This window comes from Eupeodes corollae, chromosome 2 (genome assembly GCF_945859685.1).
Source record: "Eupeodes corollae chromosome 2, idEupCoro1.1, whole genome shotgun sequence".
NCBI classification, from domain to species: domain Eukaryota; kingdom Metazoa; phylum Arthropoda; class Insecta; order Diptera; family Syrphidae; genus Eupeodes; species Eupeodes corollae.
Window position 1 is genome coordinate 102,862,170 of NC_079148.1, and position 16,872 is coordinate 102,879,041.

At 35.6% G+C, this 16,872-nt stretch overlaps 1 protein-coding gene across 1 annotated transcript; it reads right to left on the reverse strand.

The window, feature by feature from the left end:
- Window positions 1–13,537: 13,537 nt before the first annotated feature.
- On the reverse strand, window positions 13,538–15,984 carry LOC129947168 (histone deacetylase HDAC1). Its single transcript, XM_056057615.1, has 4 exons — window positions 15,706–15,984; window positions 15,219–15,331; window positions 13,880–15,110; window positions 13,538–13,801 (listed from the first exon to the last, which is right to left on the reverse strand). The coding sequence occupies exons 1-4, from the start codon at window positions 15,746–15,748 to the stop codon at window positions 13,737–13,739; spliced, it is 1,452 nt and encodes a 483-aa protein (XP_055913590.1). The 5' UTR covers window positions 15,749–15,984; the 3' UTR covers window positions 13,538–13,736.
- Between the last annotated feature and the right edge of the window lie 888 nt (window positions 15,985–16,872).

Consider the following 16,872-nt stretch of genomic DNA (forward strand, 5'->3'; position numbering starts at 1 on the left):
TACAAAAGTCAGTCAGCTTTTTGTAGACGGACGAACGGTATATATAGAACTAAACACACAAACAAGCAATAGGGAAACAGGAAACGGAAGCATAAGATTGAATAAAGGAATAGCGGCAACAACACACGAGCAATTTTAATTCTTAACGCTTAAGACTTAACTTACATAGAAGTTCCATGGAGTTGACTGCAATCCATAAAATATGTAGTAGTTGGCAACTAAAATGCATATTCAGTTTTATTGTTTTTGAATACGGTTGCAACTTTAAGAATCTTAACAGTTGATACACTGGGAGAGCATCTAAATTAAGTTATTTCGAAAAAAACCTATTTCTATAATGTTAAGATTAAGAACTTAGTGATATTTCAAAGGCATTAATGCGTGAATTTGGTATCGATGAATTTATTCTTCGTTAGATAAGTAATTATCTTTGGGATCGATCAATTCAACTAGAATCGGAAGGGTCCAAATCTGATATCCACAAAGTAAACGCCGCTGGTGTGCCCCAGGGCTCCGTTTTGTCTCCGCCACTCTTCCTTATTTTTATAAATGATCTATTGTCTGAAACTTCTAATTCACTGAATGGTTTCGCTTATAACAGTTCGTTTTCCTCAGCTTTTCATATTCGTTTTTAGATTCTCACCCTTGTTCTTTGGATGTTGACTACCGACGCACAGTGGGGCAGAAATGGCCATTTTATGCTATCAATTATTTGATATTTGGGGCAAAAGTCAAGCACTTTTGTTTTTTTGGTAGTATAGGTATATTGTTCCTGAAACTTTTCCCACTTTCAGACCTGCTTGACTTTTGCCCCAACAGAAGATATGAAATGAAAAGTAAAAAAAAGCCTTAACAAAATTTCTTCTTTTCATTTCAATTATTTCAATACAAGGATTTCTTTTTTATTATTTTTAAACTTCAATCATAATCTACATACTTTCATCTAGGTGTGACATTTTTTTAAACTTTTTTCCGATCTTAATTTTGATTTTATGGCTAAAACTAAAGTTAATCTTTTTTAGCACTTTTTAAATAATCGATTTTTGCACATTAAAAGTCTACTTTGATGGGCTGTCTAACCTTGACTACGAGACATAAAAAAAAAAAATTACACTCTTCATATCAGATTTTCCGTTAACTTTAAGAGAGCGAACTTTATAATCCCGTTGCTTTAATTTTTCAAGGTGACCTTTTTATCATCACCATGTATGGAGCTGCCCCACTGTGCGACGTGACGGCAGCGTATGATAAGCTAATTAAATTCCGATATTTTCAGCATTGTCCAAAGAGGAATCAAAAACCGTGTAGAAATGAATGCTTCGAAAACTCAAAAATGCTGTAAAATTGTTAAGGTTTTTTTTGACAATGCACGAAATTTGTTAAACCAATCTGATTTGGATATAATCTACAACGCTTTTTTCGACCAACACACGAGTATAGTTACCATAATTGGGCTGGTGCCTCAATAACGTGCCTGAGTCTTTTGGAAGGAATTGAAAAGGGGCTTCAAAGATGATAGAAAATTGTTTTATTACCGAGACATTTGTCTATTGTTGATTAACAGATATTTTCACCAACAATGCTCTAGTGAGATAGCAAGAGGTATTCCTCCCCTCAAACAATTCGGACGTAATACCCGATTTTCTTCAGACGTACTGTAAAGTATAGTGATTCTTTCTTTAACCGCACTTCACGAATGTGGAACGCTTTAACAAGCTCAATATTTCCCACTCATTACTATTTACAGACATTCAAAACTAATTCAATTCAATTTCAATTCAATTCAATTTATTTTTCTTCTTCTTTTACAGTTATATGAAATAAAAAATATAATAATTTAAAACAACTAAAAATTTAACAATACATAATAATATTTACAATAAAACCTTTTTTTAATTGTTTTTCACTTGAAAATAAGTAAGAAAAAGTAAAGTGTCGACAAGTGTCGAAAGTACCAAAGAAATATTTAATTTAATAATACTAAATAGTTATTTAATCAACAAGTGTTGTGGGGTAGGATGTCGAGAAAATAATATCTTAATATTTTTTTTTAAGTGGATGAATGATTCAAATCGCTTTAAGTTTAAACCAATATTTTGATAATGTTAAGGACTGTATCAAAATCGAAGTTAAAAGCCATTTTTAATTTGTTTTATTGAATAAATGAGTTGATCGAATGCTACGTAATTCGGGGGTAAATTATTTAATAGTCTTGGTGCTACTGAGGAATAAAAGTTGAGAAATCTATGAGTATTGTACACGTAAAGTGTAAGCTGGAAAAATTATTTTTTTATAAAAAAAGAGGTGTTTACGAGGGAGAATACCAGAGCTGACAAACAACGAAAAACTGTGTTCAAAACTCTTCTTCTTCCAGATGGTCCTTAAAATATGCTTTTGAGTAACTGGAAAAGGTTTTATATAGTGTTTGTAAGTACCACCCCAACATATTATTCCATATTGTATTTTTAATTGAACTAGTCCATAATAAATGGTCTCCATAAGTTCCTTGCAAAAAAGGTTTCTCAAGTGAAACATGACATAAGTGGTTGACAACAAATATTTTTTTAAAGCTATGGTGTACACTTTCCGGTTAATTTTATTATCAATTATCAGACCAAGATATTTATATTCCGCTACAGGTTCGATACGAAAACATTTACATTTACAACATCCACTTCATTTCTTGGAACACTATTAGAGACGCAACAAGATATGCTACTTAGTGAGAATCTTCTACAGTTTATGCTGTGCTGAATAAGAAGTGGAGCATTCATATCTAAAGCAGTCAAATTGAGAAACATTACTCTTGTTTTTCCACTAATAATAAGCTTATGAATGCCAAACCAATGTCTGATAATTTTTCTAGGGATAATTTTCCGAACTTAAGTAAATAGGCGACACGAAAGTTACTTTTTGTTTAAAGTTGATTGATAAGTATTTAGTTTATAATTATAATTAAAAATAAATGGAAATGATGCGTAACGTCGGCCAACTAAACTCTCTGCGCACAAGGACAACGTATACGTAAGACTGAATAACTATTCAATGTGGGTATGGAAAAGAAAATGAAAAGGGACGCTCGTTCTCTTTTGTTATGTCTGTCCGTTAGTTAAGTGGTCGGTTCTGTTTTGTTCGTCTGTTGGAGTAGGGTGATGTGTCGAGGTTTGGCCAATTCCACATAGATAAAGAGCAAAATTGGACCTAACACTGAACCTTGAAGAACTCCTATATTAATACTGGTTTCGCTGAAATGACCACCTTTTGTTTCCTGTTTTTAAGGTAAGAAGAAAACCAACCTAGCATAAAACCTCTGAATCTAGATTTTTCTAATTTTCTCAATAATATGGCATGATATATACTGTATCAAACTCTTTCTTAATATCAATATATAAAGTAGCAGTGTACTTTTTCTCATCAATACTTTCGTAGATATGACAACAGTGTGCTAAAAGAGCTAAAAAAAAATTATTTTTTCAAGATAGCTGACTAATCTACACTTGATGACTTTTTCAAAAAAAAATTGAGAATACTGGTAATAGGGATATAGGCCTATAGTTATTTATAAATTTTTTCACCTTTCTTAAATACAGGAATTACTTCAGCTACTTTCAAACTTTGTGGCAATTCACCTTGAACAATACTTCTGGTAAATAAATGAGTTAAAATGTCAACCACATTATGGCCAACTTAGAATAACTATTTGACGTAGTACTTTATAGACCTCAAACGAAGATATCGTGTTAAAGAAAAAACTACGTGATTGAAAGCTTTCGTTAAAACAATTTTCTGCACAAATACCAGAAAAGTGATTTATGCCTGCGCCAGAAATAGTATTAACGGTCATTTGAATAAAATACTCATTAAATATGTTCATAGTTCCAAAGGTAAGATTTGAAGGAAAATCAAAAGTTGGTTTTTTGTTGAAAAATTCATTTACTATTGACCATTCTTTTTTAAAATCTCCTTTGGCTTTATGGAACTTGTCCATATAAAAATTTTTCTTGCAAATTGAATTTTCTAAACGAATCTCTTTACATAGAACTTTAAAGTTTTCACGGAACAAAACGTTATTTGGATGTTTCTTACACTTAAGCCTCAATTGATTTTTTAAATGGATTTTGTCTAATAAATAATTAGGCATCCATGGCTTAAGTTTTTAAAATTTTCCTTTACTGCTTGCAAATACTTTTAAACTTTGATCGACATAACCTTTTAAATCTAAAACAAAATTGTCAAAAGCTATTGAGGGTTCATAATCGGAATAGACTCTTGCCCAATTTTCAAAAGCCAAATGTGCATCTCCTTTCTAATCCTGTTTTCCTTGCCTAATTGCTCGCACTGTGTTAAATCATTATAAGGGTATTTATAACCCCTTTAATGCGCGCTCAAAATAAAAAAACAAAATATTTGTTAAGTTTCACTAAATATTATACAATGTCCTTATTTTTTTGATTGAATAAACAATACAGTGAGAAACTTACATAAGGTTTCCGGTTTTTATATATTAAATTATATATTATACCCGTGAAAAGACTTTAGATGGCATAGGCAGGGATCGAACCCAAGACCTCTGGCATGACAGTCCAAAGCACTAACCATCATGGCACGGGTACTAAAGGAAATCTAGCCTTGTTTAAATCCACCGTCTACTTATTCTAAGTGCATTCCCTGGTTTGGTTCTAGGGATAGGAAACGTAATTCCAACAATAATAGATCTTCTCGTACTATAAGAAACTTACTTAAATAAAACTATGTTTTAAGTTTGTTTGTTTGTACAATTAACAATAACACAAGGAAGCGATAGAAACTCTAAGACCAACGTTTGGATTTTGTATCATGACTAAACAAGTATTGTTAGGCTTAATTCTAAGAGGTATTGTTGCAACTACAGTCAAACAAAGCCGCTAATGCAGATGGCTTGAATGTCGAGCATATCAAAGCAGCTGGAAATAATTTGGTTAGGAGAATGAACAAACTTGTCTATAAAATATGGCTGAAACACAAACACGCTTCAGCTTCGGCCATAGGAATTCAATGCATGCTATCACAATGGAGCTTCGACCTCACGTTCCGTTTGACAATCGTAAGGAAAAGAACGTAATGTGACTCCTAACGAAAGCTCTAGTTCAATTATCTGAACATTTGCTGTGTCTGACAGTTCAACAGCTGTAAGCAAATGTAAACAAACAAAATATTTTTGGTATTTGGATGGATGAAATAATAGAAATGTCATTCAAAGCAACCTCGAAGCAAGGCCACCGTAACGCAGACGAAGCCGAAGCTGAAGCATGTTTGTGATTCAGCCAATATGGTCGGAAGAAAGCATGCCCGAAGAATACAACCTCAGTATTGTTTGAACAAAAAAGACCCTGCATCAACTACAGACGAATCAGTCTCCTTAAAACGTTTACAAATTCTTATCTACCTTAGTATGTGAACGTCTAAAGCCCATCGTCAATAACCTGATAGGTTCTTATTAGCGTGGTCTTAGACCAACAAAGTTGTCGACCAAATATTTACATTAAGGCAGATCCTGGAAATACCCTAAAAACATCCAATCATGCATGACATCATCTACAGGGACGAATTGTATAGAGCCATGAGTAATTTCGGTATCCCTGCCAAATTCGTTTGTTTCTGAAGGATGACCTTCAAGAATTCGCTGTGCATTATAAAGGTTGGAAAAACCTTTGACTTCAAAAAAAGCATTTGACAACGTGATGCACTGTCATGTGCTTAAAAAAATCGTGCAGAGCTCCCATGTTATTAAAGACACTATCGAGTAAAATCAAAGGGGCTTTTGTGAGTATTGAGGCTGGGTTTAAAGGTTAATGAGGGCAAAATAAAGTACAAACTGTCATCTTGAAGGGCCTACAGTACCGACGCGAAGTTTCGGTCAAAACGTCACCATCGACAGACGTAGCTTTAAAGTAGTTAAGGACTTTGTCTACCCAGGCTCCGCTATGAACGCAGAAAACAACACTAGCGCTGAGATCAAATGAAGTATTATTCTTGCTACCCTGTGTTTTTTTGGGCTAAAAATCATTTGAGTATTAAAGCCCTTTCTCGAGCGACAAAAGCGGATGAAAGCCCCTTGGGTCGTTCTGAGAGAAAAGTTCTTCTCGTGATCTACTGTCCTATGTATAGAATGTGAGTGGATGGTACTGCGAGCTGTACGGGCTGTACAGCGACGTAGACTTTGCCAGGAGGATAACAGTCCAACGACTGAGATGGCTGGATCGCTTATGGAAACTATGCTCCGGCCCACAGCAGAGAAATCAAAAATATGCATAACGTACAAAAAATATTAAACAAAAGTTAATACGTCAGCTGATGGGTAAAATACACAAGTAATTTGTAAAATTTAGTTGAAATAAATTAAAAATAATGTCCTTTTGTAGGCAGTGGTTCTTATACGGATGTTGTATTTGTTCTTTGTTCTATTCATTAAAATTTCTACTGCACTACGAATGGCTTTTCCCAAAAAAAAACACGGGTAATTATACTTTTATGTGAAAAGCTTCAATGAGAGCTTTGTATATGAAAACAATATATACAAAGCTGTAAACTAATTCAAGGACTAGAACCATATTGTGAACTAACTCAAGGACTCGAACCATCAAAATGATTCACATAGTGAAAAAAAGAACCCAATCCAAGGAAGAGCGGAGCTGGTATTTTTCTTTGGGGGAAATTTGTTTTGAACGTTGAAATTCAAATATTAAAACCATAAAATTTAATTGGAATGACTGAATGCAAAGAAATTAAATTAGATTAACAATGTCATTCGTAGTAAGGCCAGTTAGCAAGCTTAGCTTTCACCACTCAACAACATCCTAAAATGCATTTCAAATTCAGACAGGTTCTGGAAATTCTTGTATTTAATTTAGCAAATATTCATTGTGGTATTCACAGTTGCACTAAAGGTTGTGAAATTGGTGTCGAAGGCACGAATGTTTCAAAATTCCCTATTGCTGAGGTTCTGAGTATTTTGGTTGTTCAGCACCTTTCACATTTTGAATAGAAGTTATTCGATTAGGACTTAAATTCTCATTGGAGTGAAATGCACTCGTGTACATTTCTTCGGGACGAGTTTCCTCCTGGCACCCTGTGAAGACACATTTATCTCACCAGTCTCACACGCCTACAAATCAAGAAGCTATATTCTAGGGAAGAAAATGCGTATACAGGCCCACCACCTGTTCCACGGATGCATTGTGATTAAGTTAAAAGAACAAAATGTATGCATACTTTTTTCCAGCTTTCAACATTTTTTCGAGGGGGTCGTAGGCTTTTTTAAACTTTTGAAATATTATCTCACAGTTTATTTGTTTTAGCCCGATATTCAGGACCGACGAGTGCTTCCGTTGCAATGCCCTTATTTTTCTTCATAAACTCGACGAGAACCAAAAATTGATGTCGATTTGTTTGTTTGTTTTTATCGATCCTTGAATGAATTTTAAAATTTTATATTTTATCATGGATTGTGGACAAATTATAAGAAAATTAAGATACAGCTAACTCACAATTTTATATAATTCCAATAATGAAAGAATCCACGAAATCGAATAGAGAATAAAAATAAACACTCATCCGCCTATGAATCCGCCAAAAAAAACTGTAGGATTAAAACAACAAACATAATAACATTTCAAACTCGCCTTCGAATTCTTAAATTGGTCGAATTCAAAAAAAAAAAGAAGGCGAAAGCGAAAGCTATAATTGAAAAATGGCAGACTTGCTAGCAAAACGATTAGCCGCAAACCTCATTATCAGGCCCCTGGTATTAGGTTCGATAAGTTTTCAAAGAAAATTCTTAAAAACTAACTTACCGTACCTACTGCAATAAAAATAGATAAATTCCATTCTGATAAAAAAAAACTAAACAAAGCTTTTGACGATTTTGGGCGTAAAATCTTTCCTCGAGCGTTTGCCTTTTTCCAATAATTTCCGGAAAAGTGGATTATTATTTAGATGTTCACCAATTCGGTTATTTTGTTCTTATGTTTTACGCGCATTTGGGCTTAAGGGTAAAATTGATAAGCTTTCTTAAAAGGACGGGAAAATGGTATTTGGTTGAGTTAGGTACTCTTCTTGTAGCGAGCAAATAACTTAACGGTAAAAGTATTTCAAATTCTTTGAATATTTTGAAGTGGCACTCTTATTATTAATAACTGCCTCTACTGTTCGCCCCATCGTATTCAGCAATTCGGCACATGTCCCTTCAGGTATGGAGTACCATTCCCTTTAAATTTTCGACCACATTTCTTTTTGGTTTTACAATCTCCGATCCTTCGCTTTAGGATTCCCAAAAGTGTTCAATTCGGTTTAGGCCGGGGGACTGTGATGGCCAATTCACAACATTGTTTTTATTTTGTTGTAAGTATTGTTTAGCTAATTTTGAAGGATGCTTTGGGTCATTATCCTGCATGAACTCTCATTTAATTGGCACCTCATCTTCAGTTGGTGGTAGCATGACTGAATTTAGGATATGGACATAATTCACAACGCACATCTTATCCTTGATTAAGAATATATTGGGCCTACACCAGATGCTGAAAAGGACCTCCGAATCATTTTATTCCAACAGAGTGTTTCACTTTGTGTATTTTGGGTTAAATTCCTTGTTCTTAAGCCTTCTCACAATAAATGTATTCATCGGAACCAAACAAATTGATCTTCATTTAATCCGACCACAAAACGTTATTCCAATAAGAACGGTGTAAGTGTTTTTTTTTTTTTGAAAATGGAAGTCTTTGTATAATGGTTTTCTTGGTTAAAAAATGGCACTTTTGTGGACTTCTACCAGGAAGACTTGCTTCTATAAGTTGGTTTCTTATAGTTCTAACTATCACTGGTCCGTTCTTGAGTTGTCTTAAAGAAAGAAACGGTTTTTTCTTACATATTCTTACCAATAGTGTATCAAAACACGAAAAAGTTCATCTTTTTTTCCTATTGTTTCTTCTTTAGGCGTGAATGTAAAGTTTCAAATACTTTTTTCTTCAAACAGTTTAAGGTTTTTGCAATTTCAACCATCACTTTTCCAGCTTGTACTAGTTTTTTCATCATTTCGCGTTCAAATTGAGTACAATGTAATTCACGGCCCATATACTTATTAAAATTATAAACGACTTTTAAAAAATTTGGTTAGAATATCTGACAAACTAATAAACAAACTCAAAAACCCTTTTTGTACAAATTAAAAACTGACTTGTTTCTATTATTTTTTCCAGGCAAAATCATCAATTGCATCAAACATTTTACCATTAAGTGAAAACAAAAAGTTGTTTCCACTAAACAATTTTGAAAATTGAGAGCATTATTAGGTACGATTCAAATATAGAAAGACTAACTACAAAAGACTTAATTGTTAAAAAAATATTGTGTATCGAAAATGATGAAGACACATGTTTCTATTATTTTTTCCATCACTGTATGTTAGATATGGTCGAATACTAAATCCACTAGTCACAATATGAGCCGTAGAAAGCAATCGTCTAAATGACTTCCAAAGAGTTGTAGACAGTTCTCCAATTTTCTGAAAGGTATACAAATGAAAAAAACCTAAATTTAAATTTTATTTTGATTGTATACACTCCTCGCCACTTGAATAGGACACCCAATGGGCCTGTTTTTTTATTCTCCATTGCTTCCAAACCAAGCGTGCTACTTTTTTTTTGTTATTTGTTATTTGACGAAAAGAAAGATTTAATTCTAAGGCTTTAAGTGTTAACAAAGTATTAGCAACCAAAAACCAGCCAAGTAAGGTGTCGAAAATTTCTGCCACTTGAATAGGGCATTTTATGTGTGCTGAGATTTTTGCTGAGTTTACCCATCTTACTCAGCTTGTCAATTAGCCTACTCGAATATCAGACGTTAACGGCCGAGCAGAAAATACCCTTGACTTGTTTCTCACTTCTGATCCTGATAAGTACACAATCAGTGTATTGACTCCTCTAGGCATAACGGACCATAGTGTTATATCTGCTAATTTCTCGTGTCAAACAAATCCAGTTAAAGAAAGAGCTCCAAAGAGAACCGTTTGGCAGTACGAGAAAGCCAACTGGGACGGTCTCAATAATTTTTTCAGGATCTTTAACTGGTCGCTATGCTTCCTCGATAGCGACGTAGACTCCAGTGCAGATATGATTTCTAGTATGATTCATTTGGGAATGGAAACGTTTATCCCGAATAGGGTTAAAAGTATTAAACCCAAGGATAAATCATGGTTCGATTCGAGCTGCAAAGAGGTTATCAAGGAGAAAGAGGTGAGCTTCCGGTGTTTTAAAGTCAACCCAACTGAGGAAAACCGGAAAAAGTTTAAGCAAGCCAGGAAGGCCTGCAACACCTATATTCGAAGGACCAAATTTTTACATGACCAAAAATTACGGCGAAAAATACTGCAATGTCCCAAAGGCAGTAAGAATTTTTGGTCATTTGTAAAAAACATGAGGAATTCTTCCTCTTCCTCGGTTCCTACGCTTGTTGTCAATGACACTCCTTTAGTTAGCTCTATTGATATAGCCAACTTATTTGCAAGGCAGTTCGCCGAAAATTCCACCTTACCAGATAGTGTCATGACTCCTCCAGTTCTTGAACGCGTAAATGATTGTATGGGACCAATCTTTTTTCGTACTCGAACTGTGGCGAGAGTTCTTAAAGATCTCAACATTCATAAATCCGCTGGCCCAGATGGTATCCCCGCTATTATTCTGAAGAGGTGTTCTTCCACGCTAGCAAAACCACTGCGTAAGCTTTTCCATTTATCCTATTCTTCTGGGCTCGTTCCGATTAGTTGGAAAACTGCATTTGTTCAGCCAATTCCAAAAAAAGGCGAATCTTCTTCTCCCACAAATTACCGACCGATAGCACTAACGTCCCTTCTTTCTAAGGTCATGGAAACGCTGATTAATTATCAGCTTAAGAAATATCTTGAGGAACGGAAGCTTCTTAATGACCGGCAATACGGCTTTCGTAGCAATAGGTCCACTGGTGATATCATGGTTCATCTCACCGAACAGTGGAACAGATCTTTACATCGTTTTGGAGAAAGTAAGATTATTGCACTTGATATTTCAAAGGCATTTGATAAAGTTTGGCATCTTGCTCTCTTATCGAAAATGCGTGCTTTCGGTATCGACGAATCTCTTCTTCGTTGGATTAGAAATTTTCTTTCAAACCGTTCAATACAAGTTGTTTTGGACGGATTCAAGTCTGAAGTCTCATAAAATAAACGCTGGTGTGCCCCAGGGCTCCGTTTTGTCTCCGACCCTCTTCCTCATTTTTATAAATGATCTCCTGTCTGCTACTTCTAATCCAATACATTGTTTCGCTGACGATAGCATGTAGCATAGCTTTTCATATTCGTTTCCAGACTCACAACCCTCCTCTTCGGATGTGGAACTGCAACGGCAAAATATGATTAGCTCATTAAATTCCGACCTACACTGCATTGTACAATGGGGAATAAAAAATCGTGTGGAATTTAACGCTTCGAAAACGCAATGCTGTCTTGCATCGTTAAAGCGAGATAAACCGTCTTTGCCACTATCTATGAGTGGCACTTGCATCAACGAAACAGAAAATCTTGACATCCTCGGAATGTGCATCAGCAACCACCTTTTGTGGAGCGATCACATACGCGATGTTGCCAAAAATGCCGCAAGATGTCTAGGTTTTTTGAGACGTTGCAAGAAATTTGTTTCTCCGTCTGATCTGGCTACAATCTACAAAACCTATATACGTCCGAAACTTGAATATAACTCTCATCTCTGGGCTGGTGCTCCAGTAACTTATTTAAGCCTCTTGGACAGTATTCAAAAAAGAGCTTTTAAAATGATTGGTGACATTAACATCATCAACTCGTTTACATCACTCGAACATCGACGCAAGGTTTCTTGCCTCACCCTTTTTTACCGTTATTTTAACGGACTATGCTCTAGTGAAATAGCCAGTTGCATTCCTCCCCTTAAACAATTTAACCGTAATACCCGCGCTTCTAGGAATGCCCATCAGTTTACCCTTGAGCCCAACTTCGGACGTACTATGAAGTACAGAGATTCTTTTTTTAGCCGTACTACGCGAATGTGGAACGCCTTGTCACGCTCTATCTTTCCCTGTCATTGCAATGTTCAGAAATTTAAAACCAATGTACACCGACACCTCCTATCCAACCCTTCCCTCTTTTCCTAATGCTCACACTGTGTCTTTGGCATATTAAAGGTATAAAAAACCCTTTTAGTGTTTGCTAATTATAAAAAAAAAAAATGAAAAACGCATTTTAGATATGTCTGCTTCTTTTTATTACAAATATAAAATAAACTGTCGATAAGTGGAGTATTTTATATACAAACAAAATATTTATTAGTGTGTTGAGCCACCTTTCCAAAACTATACAAACTAGCCAAATAAGTAAATGAAATCGAACTCTATGCTTACTTAATAGCTTCTGAAAGTTCGGGAACACTCAAATATTGTTGTCCTGATTCATTAACTTAACGTGTCAACCATCCTCAAAATGTTCGATGATATTCAAATCTGGAGAATATAACGCTTAGGTTAAAAGATCCACATTGTAGCTCTGTATATAGGTTCTTACTACCCGGGCTGTTCGTATTGGTGCGTCATCATGTTAATAGACCCCCGGCAGGTTCCCAAAAAGGATATGAAAGTATACCATTGTAAGACAACGCATTAATTGTAGTTACATAATAAGAAATGATCCCCTACACCCCCTCCCACACGGCTATGCAGCCGGACCAAATAAAGTGTTTCTTTGCGAAGGTCATGGAAATAGTAGCTATAACCATTGGGGCCTTCCGAATTAAATTTGTTTTCATCGGAGAGAACCACTTGGTTCCACTCCGAAATCCAGTTCATATGTGCAAAAACTGAGGCGTTGTTCTTTTCGAACCAGGTTAGAGGTGTCTTTTTCTTTATTTTCAGTCTTTTTGCTGTTTAGCTTTCGAAATAACACGACGCATACTTGTAAGACTTGACTTAACACCCCATTTTCCTTGATTTTTGCCAAAAAGTCGTGTGAATTTGACGCCTTTCTTTAAATAACTCTCCTTTCCCCATTATTACCCACGCTTGTGTCCGGCCTTTCGTATTTTTCCATATTTATATTGATAACTTAAAAATGTGGGAATAACGTGTCGGCATTTCTTGATTTGTTTAGCTTTTTTGGAAAAAGATAAGCCATCGTCGTTGTAGGCTTTGATTTGTCCTCTTTCCGTCTCGGTAAACACTTTTCCGCGACCCATTTTAGGGTTTTCTCAAATTAAATCGTTGAAATTAACAAATAAGTTTGATCAACAAAAAGACCGCTTTTCAAAGGTAAACATCATGAAAAGTGAAAAAAACCTACAACGGATTTTTTCTAGAACTGAATATATTTGTAAACGGAGAAAGAAGAAGAAATGGACCCAAATACCGGGCACAATATTATTATTTTATTATTCCGCTCTCTAGTTATTAGCAATTGCAAATAAACTATACAGTGTCCTATTCAAGTGGCGAGGAGTGTATAAGATAGTTTTTGTTTTGTGTTTTCTTCTTTATTTTACTAAAAGTACAATCTAAAGAAATTTCAAAAAATTCCCCGACTTGCTAAGCTGGGTTTTTGTTTTACAAATAAAATACTATTTTGTTTGTATTATACATAAATTAGACTTCCAAAGTGAAATTAAATTAAAAAGAAAATTACTAAAATGAATTTGCTGTGTTGTCTATGTCTATATATTTGAATCTTTCTTTGTTTCATCTGTTTTAATGGGTTCCTCACTTTCTGCTGTGTCCACTGTAAAAACAAAAACAAACAAGAATTAGAAACAACGCTTAAAGAGAAACAAAAGTCACAAGGAAAAATCATACTCACTTTTACTCTCCTTCTCATCTTTAGGTTCGACATTTTCTGTTTTTTGTTCTTTATCCAAACGCGGTCGTTTTCTTTGTCCCTTGAATGAACGTTGATCTCGACGTCCACCTTCACCTTCGTCTTCGGAATCTGAGAACTCATTATCAGGGACAATGCGTTTGTCTTTGTCACTTTGCGGCAGTCTTTCGTCTTTATCGACTTTGTCTTCATCCTCGGACTCGTCGTTGATGGCGTCCTCGGGAATCGCTTGGATTTGCACACCTGGAGCATGCGGCAGCATTCTTAAGTTCTCAAATAGTCTGTTTTTAATTTTCTCTAAATATTCGTTGGTGTTCTGATTTGTCATGTTGCTGGGACTTATGTGCAACTTGAAGTCAGGGCCGAAATACTCAAAGTAATCGTTGTACGGCAGTTCGTTGGCAATTTCTACTCCAAGGGCTACTGAGGTCTCATATGTCCAGCAGCGCGAAACGTTACGAATCGTATAGCCACCACCTCCAACCATCAGGAACGGCAGGTTGTATTTCTTCACGAACTCCACGCACTTGCCGTGTCCCTTGACGGTGAGATTGAAGCATCCCAAACGATCACCTGTCAGCGAATCAGCTCCACATTGCAACACCACTGCAGCCGGCTGGAAGGTCTCCATGACTTTTGATATGATTGGGACGAATATCGAGTCGTAGGCCTCGTCATCCATACCGTCGCGCAGTGGAATATTCACAGCGTAGTATTTGCCCTTGCCGGCGCCAATGTCCCGCAGGTCACCAGTTCCCGGGAAATACTCTCCGTATTTGTGGAAACTCACTGTCATAACCCGATCGGTGGTGTAGAACGCCTCCTCGACGCCATCTCCGTGGTGAACATCGATATCGATGTACAGCACTCGTTGATGATACTTCAACAACTCCAGAATGCCCAACACGATGTCATTAACATAACAAAATCCAGAGGCTTCAGACTTTTTGGCGTGATGCAGACCACCACCCCAATTGATGCAAATTTCGGAGGCTTGTTTGTTAAGCTTTACGGCAGCTGCCACGGAACCACCGGCGGATAACTGACAGAACTCATAGAGACCGTCGAATACCGGACAATCTTCTCCGACGTTGAACCGTTGCATTTGTTTGTTGTACTCGGTCATGTTATCAGGACGAATTGACCGCAGAAAACGTACGTATTCGTCCGAGTGGAATTTAGTCATCTCATCAGCGGTAGCTTTATGAGGTCTCTACAATAAAAAACAAAAAAAGTTGACAGGGGAGTTATAGAAAGTCAATTAGACGCTAACAAAAGAAGCATCTGAAATTATCTGGGATGAAAATGTTTGTGTACTTACATAAATTTCCATCTTTCGGTAGAGTCCATAATTCAAAAGAAGATTATGTGTCATACGTATGCGATGAGGCTTCATGGGATGCCCCTGTCCATAGTAATAGTTCCCAATATCACCTAAAAGAAAACAAAAAACTCGTGAAAATGCAGACAGAAAAGCATTTTTCTCTTTTTTAAATTTTAAGTCCACTGTCCGTCTCTGTGCACGCCCATTAACTCCCAAAAAAAAACAACATGCTACCGTAGAAAGAGACAAAAATGCGGGAACAGATTTTCACGTCAATCTTTCATGGCGACAGTAGAAAAAGTGTACTCAGCACACGGACAGTCGACTTAAAACATTGAATTTGGAATTCGGGAGTTTTACGTCGGTTTTTGCGGCACTTTTTTAACAAAAAGTCGATTAAAACAAAGCTAAGATTATATTGCATTCGATTCTTTAATAAAACTTATAATTTTTAATAAATAAATGCAAATAAAAGACAACTTACTGTCGTAGTAATAGCAAACTCTTTTCTTGCTATGGGCTTGCATTTTGTTTTGTTTTCGTCTTGAATCACTTTGGAAAAACTAAACGCTTCTATTTATTTAATAAAAATCATTTGGTTTATAAAATGTCCAAGTACTGGTACACAAATTCTATTATTTATTTATTTTTTCAAAGTTTTGTTTATTTAAATTTTAAACAAGTAGTATATAGACACGCTGAAACAATACAAATTGTGTGTTGGGGACAAGCGCGTCGTCTACACCACAATATCGAAAATAAAATGGCAGTGTCAGCCAATGACAGATAAGTGGTGAGTTGTTTGTTATGTGCGAAGTAGGTTGCAGTTGGAATTTTAATGGTGATTTGAAGAAGTTACAAGGGCGCGATAACACTACCTAAATATTAACAATTGGAATAGGGTGTTTTTCTCTCTAAGATTTACAATTAAAACAACTCCTGGGAATAAAACAATTTTACTGAGATACAGGCAAGCGCAAATGTAGATGAAGTTGGAAATTTATTATAAAAGCCAAATAAATTGGAGAGTACACAATCCTTTACAAAAACTAACGCAGAATTGTGAAATTTAATTGCAGGTTGTCTTGTAAAGCATTTTGCACATGAGCTACGAACTGCAAAATGTGGATGTTCCCATATTTTGACTTTTCTTTCCCATGAGCTTTATTTCTATTCACAGACAGCAACGAATTGTAAATTTATAATTACCCTTTTCAATAAACAAAAAAAGAGTGATATAATTTTGAGGTTAAGTTGAGTGTGGATGGTATGTGGAACGCGAATAGAGTCTGACAGTTCGTAGCACCCACACTGCAATTCGTTACTACCAAATTGTTTTTACAAAATTGTCTTGTTTTAGAGAACAAAATGCAAATTTTATTATCCTAAAATAAGAGTCAATTAATTTCTTATAATTTAAATATGTTTTTTTTGAAATTGATTTTTTGAAATGTTTAAAATCACGTTTGTTCGTCCATTCGTTGCTCTCATGTGCAAGACCCTTTTTATATAATTAGCAAACACTAAAAGGGTTTTTTTTACCTTTAATATGCCAAAGACATTAAAAAAAGAGAGAAGGGTTGGATAGGAGGTGTCGGTGTACATTGCAATGACAGGGAAAGATAGAGCGTGGCAAGGCGTTCCACATTCG